The sequence below is a fragment of the Crocuta crocuta genome, unplaced genomic scaffold, assembly GCF_008692635.1.
Source record: "Crocuta crocuta isolate KB4526 unplaced genomic scaffold, BGI_CrCroc_1.0 scaffold394, whole genome shotgun sequence".
NCBI lineage: Eukaryota > Metazoa > Chordata > Mammalia > Carnivora > Hyaenidae > Crocuta > Crocuta crocuta.
The window spans coordinates 730,338-736,853 of record NW_027531920.1 but is presented as its reverse complement, the minus strand read 5'-3'; the positions used below and the strand labels follow the sequence as shown (position 1 = coordinate 736,853).

Genomic DNA, 6,516 nt, shown 5'->3' with positions numbered 1-6,516 from the left:
TTCAGTCGATAAAATGGATCTGGACTTGGCCAAGCTGCAGAGGAATATGGCTTCCTGTTACCTGCATTTGAAACAACTTGATAAGGTCCTTTGATTTATATATTTTACAATGGCAGAAAATGTTATCTGCAGTGGCAGAGAGATACNTTTTAAAAAAAATTTTAATGTTTTATTTATTTCTGAGAGAGAGAGAGGCAGTGTGAGCAGGGGAGGGTCAGAGAGAGAGGAAGACACAAAATCGGAAGCAGGCTCCAGGCTCTGAGCTAGCTGTCAGCACAGAGCCCGACACAGGGGTCAAACCCACGAACCATGAGATCATAACCTGAGCCGAAGTTGGATGCTTAGCCGACTGAGCCACCCAGGTGCCGCAAAATGGTCTATCTTTTACTAACTGGGTTACCTGTTGCCTATACCACCACTCTAGAAAATGTTTAGCATTTGATTGTTTATCAGGACAAAATTCTAGGAGGTGAATGAGAAAACAAGTTATTTAAGGATAAACCATTCATAGTTCCCAAAGCAACTGGGACATTTCTTCCTTTGTTTATCATGTAGTATGCACATATTGGGGAAAGGTATTGGCTTGTGGAAGGATATGTAAAAAGGACAAGTGTGGACCCCAATAAAATATGAAGGCTTTTGTTGTTTTTCAGGTTTTAATGATAAGTTTAGGGGGAAATATGTGATTAAGAGTTGTAATTCCAGACATTTTCTTTGAGTTTTTGTTTACTTTGAATGGTTGTTTATTTGAGTAAATACTTCAAATTTTCTTTCAAAAGAATATTTATCATTTAATCTGTATATCCAAAATTCATAGTTCTGGAAGAGAAGTTGCAATGTTACTTAGTTCATGATATTTCAGCACAGGCTAGCCATGTAAGCATTTCAGAAAGATAATTGACTACTGTTTACCTAATGTCCTGAAAAAATTATCACACAGATTTTATTACCTAATTCATTGTATTTCTGCATAGGATACCATTAACTATTTCAAAAAGATAGTTGCTTACTGCTTACTTAAAGATGTAAAGAAGGTGATCAGAAAGTTACTGTAACTTCTGTGATTTGTGTTGGCCTGGCAGATTGGGAAGGACCTGCACTTGGAGCCAGACATGCCATTTGTGGGGGATGGTTGCATTTCCACACCAAGGAAGGATATCTATCTAACTAATGCCAATGGAAAGGGCACAGCACAAGGCACCATGATAGCCTCTGAGGTTACAGACACGAACAAGACCTAGTTGCCTTGGATTCAGTCAAACAGCTGGCATCAGGGTATCTTAATAGGCAGATAAGAAGATCATGGCAAGGAAGAAAATCTTAAGTGTTGGAAGTATTCTATAAGTTATGTATGAAAATAGTTGGTATCATATACGCGTATCAGCAAGGAACAGGTCTTCAGCCATAGACATTTGGATTCAAAGGCAGGACTCAAATCTTTGTGTAGCTAGGACTAGAAAGAGCAAGATAGAGTTCCAAACCTAAAGGGACTAGAATATAAGGCTGTTTTTAAGAGTGGAGGTCAGGCATAGCAGGCCAGGCTGAGATGCAATTCCTTGGAGAATATGAAGTGAGTAGACACAATCTTTGAAGACTTGAAGCAATGCTTCCTTTTTTTTTTTTTCCTTTAAATTAATTTACATCCTGTGTAGGGCTCAAACTCATGACACTGAGATCAAGAGTCACATTGAACCAGCCAGGCACCTCGAAGCAGTGCTTCTTAAGTCACCTCGAACAAATATTAGGCTCTAGGATCAAAAATTCCTAGTGCCTAATATAGGAAATAGTCTATAATTTGGAGTTCAAATGGTATTGGTGGTCAGAAGTGGAAGAAGAGGAGAGCAGGAAACCAGGCCCATCCTCGTAGTGTATATTCAGTGTGTGATTATATCATTTAAGATCAGATTGGTGGTGAAGCCAAAGGTTATTTTCAGCATGTTCAGTGTAATCTTGTTTGATTACTGTTAGTGTATTTTTCTCTTTCATCCTTCCTGTCTTAAACTTAGATGTTGATTTGGTACCCTCCATATGTAAGGAATACTCTCCTATGCACTAAGACAGAAAGGTGAAAAGAAGGAACATGATCTATTATATTTTACTATCTTACTATTCCCACCTTGTTAATTTTCATCGTCTGCTTTTTTCATTCCTTTCTTTGAGCTATTTGAATGCTCTTCAGGAAATTTATGAAAACATGTTTATTGGATCTGCTAAAATTCTGCGGTTTTTCAGCTAGGTAGTCAGTGAAAATAACNCTTCCCTTTATAAAAAAACTTTATCTTGTAAGTTTCTGAACTTGCAATCACTAATATGAACTTCAACAGCTTCTTTCTTTACTCAGCCTTTCTTCTTCCTTATCTCTAAGAAAGAACTTTCTCTGGAAATGTTTTCTACCAATCTCAACTTTAGCTCTTTAATATTTCTCTCTCAACTATTTCTTTCCCTGTCAAAACAATTATTTTGAGGTCATTTTAATTCAAAAACCCTTTTTCATTCTTGTCATCCTACTCAAATTACAGTTCTTTCTTTGTACTTCCTTTATTCACCAAACTTTTTAACCTAAAATTAGTGCTGATATTTTTTAGTGTCCATTTATTTAAAAAAATATTTATTGACTGTCTATTATACATTAAGTACTGTCCTAGGCATTGGAGTATAGTAATGAACAAAATAGACAAAAGCACCTATACCCTTGGAGTTTATCATTCTACTAGGAGAGACAGACAATATAAAGATGACTGTTATGGTATATTACAGAGGTCAGCAAATATTCTGTAGGGAAACAAATAGTAAATATTTGAGGTTTTCTAGGCCATACAGCCTCTGTTGCAAATACTCAACTTTGCTTTTGTACCATGAATGCATTTGTAGACCACATGTAAACAAATTGGCATGGTTGTGTCATAATAAAACTTAATTATTTAGGAACACTGAAATTTGAATTTCATATAATTTTCATGTATCATAAAATACTCTTCTTTGGAATTTTTTCAACCTTTGAGAAATGTAAAACCCTTCTTAGCTTGTGGACTGTATAAAATTAGATGGTGGTCTAGAAGTGGCCCAAAGGCTGTAGTTTGCTAACCCTGTTATATTAAATAGTGGTAAGTTCTAAGGAGAAAACTAAGCAGAAAGGGTGGCATTAAATGTTTTAGAAGAGGAATGAAGGGTTGAGATTTTAGATAGAGTGGCCAAGGAAGGCCTCAGTGAGAAGGTGGTTTTTGAATAGAAACCTGAGGAAGTGAGGGATCTGGCTATGTGGATATCTGAAAAAACAACATTCCAAATAATGGGAATTCCAAGTGCAGAGGTTGTGGGGATAGAAGCATACCTGGGGTATTTGAAGGATAGCAAAGGACTAGTGTGGCTCCAGCAGAGATAATATTAGGAAAAGTAGGAGCTGTGATCAGGGAAGTAGTGGGGAAACAGATCACATAAGAAAGACATTGTAGTTCATTGTAATGATTTATGTCATTAACTGAATGAGATGTGGAGCTATTGAGAGGCTTTGGGCAGAGGATTGACATGATCTGACTTGCATTTTAATAATATCACTCTTACTACTGTGTAGAATAGATGAGGGTGGTGCAAGAGTGAAAGTAAGGAGACCAATTAGGAGAACATTGAAATAACCAAGGCAAGAGATGAGGTAGCATGGAAAAGAGTGGAAGACTTGTGGATTATGAAAGTAAGGATGATAGAATTCCCTGACATACCAGATGTAGGGTAGAAGAGAAAGAATAGATAAGGCTGACTCTAAGGTTTTTGGCCTCACCACCTACTCCCCACTTGATTTTTGCATCTGTGATTCTATAAACTTCTCTTTTGAAGACTAGTGACCTTTTAATGATCAAGTCTAATCTTTTGTCAGTCCTTGTCCTCTGATCTCTCTAGCACAAAACAATATAATAGTGTCAACCTCTTCATCTTCCTGGAAACTTTCTCTTTGGCATCTATGACATCTTCTCTTAATCCTATTTATTATTCTGACTATTCCTTCTCTATTTCTGTTATTGGCTCTTTTCACCAAATAAATATTGGATGAGGGCAAGTATTATGTTTATCCTGTTCACTATTTTATCCCTAACACCCACAACTATGCATGGTACATGATAAGTTTTCAATAAACATTTGTTGAATGAATTTATTCTCTGTTCTCTTCTGTTTTCTTCTGTACACTCTACTCTCAGTAATCCGTCTTAGCTTCAACTCTTCATTCCCAAATCTATATGTCTAGCCCTGATCGCTCTCATAACCCACATTCACTTTTCTACTTTCTTTGAGTATATCCAGCTATCATCTAAGACTGAAATTTTAGATTCATGGATTCCTTCTCTCTATTCATCACGTGCCACGTCTGATCAGTTCTACCTCTGCAGTGTTTTTGCCAGCTGTCTCCTCTTCCATTTTTACCTCACTACTCTAATGCAAGCTTTCATCACCTCTGTGACTATTAGAATAATCTTTTAACCAATTACAGGGAGCCATTCAGTAGTCTTCAGTGGCTCCCTAGAAATAAAGACCAAATTCCTTAGTGCTGATGTCCTCCAGAATCTATAAATAACACAATCATGTTTTATTTCCATTACATGTATACTGTGTTTAGCCTGAATTGGATGATTTGTAGCTTCCTAACCATGATCTATGCTTTTCTAACCCTGTACCCTTTTCCATGCTTCACCATTGCAAAATACCTCTTCCCTGCATCCCTACATTATGAAATTTCCCTTTTCAGAGCCTAGGTCCTAATGACAGTCTTAGCTTTATAAGGAAATTTCTGAGTCTTGCTCTTCCAGTAAAACTTTGTAACACTTCTGTTTATACCTAGATACTTATGTTCTGCCTTGTATTCTAGTCATTTATATACCTGAATTCGTCCCCTATTAGATTGCCATCTCCTTGAGGCAGGGACTATATCTTACCTTAATTTTTCCTAATAGCTAGCATAGAGCCTAATGCATAGTGAACACTCATTATATTAAGAATAGTCATAGAGACTCAATAAATACCTGTCAATTTCTTGTGATGAAAGTATTGCTCTTGTTCATGCTATTTCTGTCTTTGCTACTGTGGATAATTGGAAACTAAAAGTGATCAAGATCTATGCTTGATTATCAGAACTGAAGGAGATTGTATTACTTTAGAAATCACCCCATTATTGCTTTCTTTTCTTTGTTTTTTTTTGTTTTTGTTTTTGTTTTTTGATGTCTCATCTTATTTATTCCTCTTAAAACAGTCTCATTTTTGACTGGAGTCAGACTTTGAGGTATTGAGGTAGAAGCTCTCAGAGAAGACAGCGTCCATCTCTTGGCAATCTGTTCTTGGCATTTTTCTTTGGCCTCCTTCATATTCTTGGCCAAAAGCTTAGCATATTCTGCAGCCTCTTCCTTTTCTTTGTGTGCTGCTTGTTCAAAGCAGTGCCCCAACGTTTGTGTTGGAGGACACGTGGAGTGACAAGATGCTGAATCTTGGGTGCTTTGGTTCAAGGTTTCTTACCTTCTTTGTTTAGGGGCTTTCTCACAACATACTGGCAGACATCATCTTCCTTTGAGAGATTGAAAAGCTTGCAGATTTTGCTAGCTCTTTTGGCCCCAGGCGATGAGGCACAGTAGTATCAGTGAGTCCAGGAATATCCTTCTCCCCTTTTTTCATGATGACCAAGTTGAGAACACGGAGATTGGCATCCACAATGCAACCCCGGACAGATTTGCGCTTTGTTTCTCCAGTCCTCCATGGTCGGTAGCAGGAGTGCCCCTTATTCAACAGTAGGCAGACACGGCCATGGGTCAAGACACCCTGCCTCATGGGGAAGCCTTGTTTGTCATTGTCACCGCTGATTCAGACCACGTAACCCTTCCATTCTTCCCCTAAAGCATCAGTAGCAACTTCTGTGGCCATTCGCTTCTCATAAAAGGTACGAAGTTTGCGTTCATCATCCACTTCAGTGAGTTTCTGGCAGCCAGTAGCTGGGAAAGAGATGTTCAGCTTCATCTTGAGGCTGTCTACCGCCTCTGAGGCACCACGAAAAAGAGCCCCATTATTGCTTTCTATAGCGCATTTTCCTTTGAGAGGAGGGAAACACATTTTGTTTTATTTTTCTTTATTTTATTTTATTTTTTTAAAATGTTTTATTTATTTCNTCGAACCCACAAACCGCGAGATCATGACCTAAGTGAAAGTCGGACGCTTAACCGACTAAGCCACCCAGGCGTCCCTGTTTTATTTTTCTTTAAAATGAAATACTAAATCATATTTCAGGAGTTAATTTGGGTGAGTCAAAGGTGTCGGAGAATATATTCCTCTAAACTCTTGGTAGATTATGTTGCAATTTCATAGTTCATACATTTAGCAACATCCTTTTGAGAGAACAGTTCTAAATATAGGTTATTTCTTTGGTTTGTATTTTAAGTCATATAAATGTATATTTTTCTTTTTTTTTTGATAATTTTTTTTTAAATATTTTTATTTCTAGGAGAGAGAGAGAGAGAGACAGTGTGAGCAGGGGAGGGTCAGAGA

The 6,516-nt window shown here is 37.4% G+C and overlaps 1 protein-coding gene across 1 annotated transcript in view; it reads left to right on the top strand.

The window, feature by feature from the left end:
• The window catches only part of TEX11 (testis expressed 11), a gene marked incomplete at its 5' end in the record, with an annotated part of 187,803 nt that overhangs the window by 91,583 nt on the left and 89,704 nt on the right, over window positions 1-6,516 (top strand). The window contains one exon of the mRNA XM_077774971.1: window positions 1-85. This exon is cut by the window's left edge and continues 9 nt beyond it. Within this exon, the coding sequence (XP_077631097.1) occupies window positions 1-85 (85 nt within the window). The remainder of the gene's footprint in view (window positions 86-6,516) is intronic.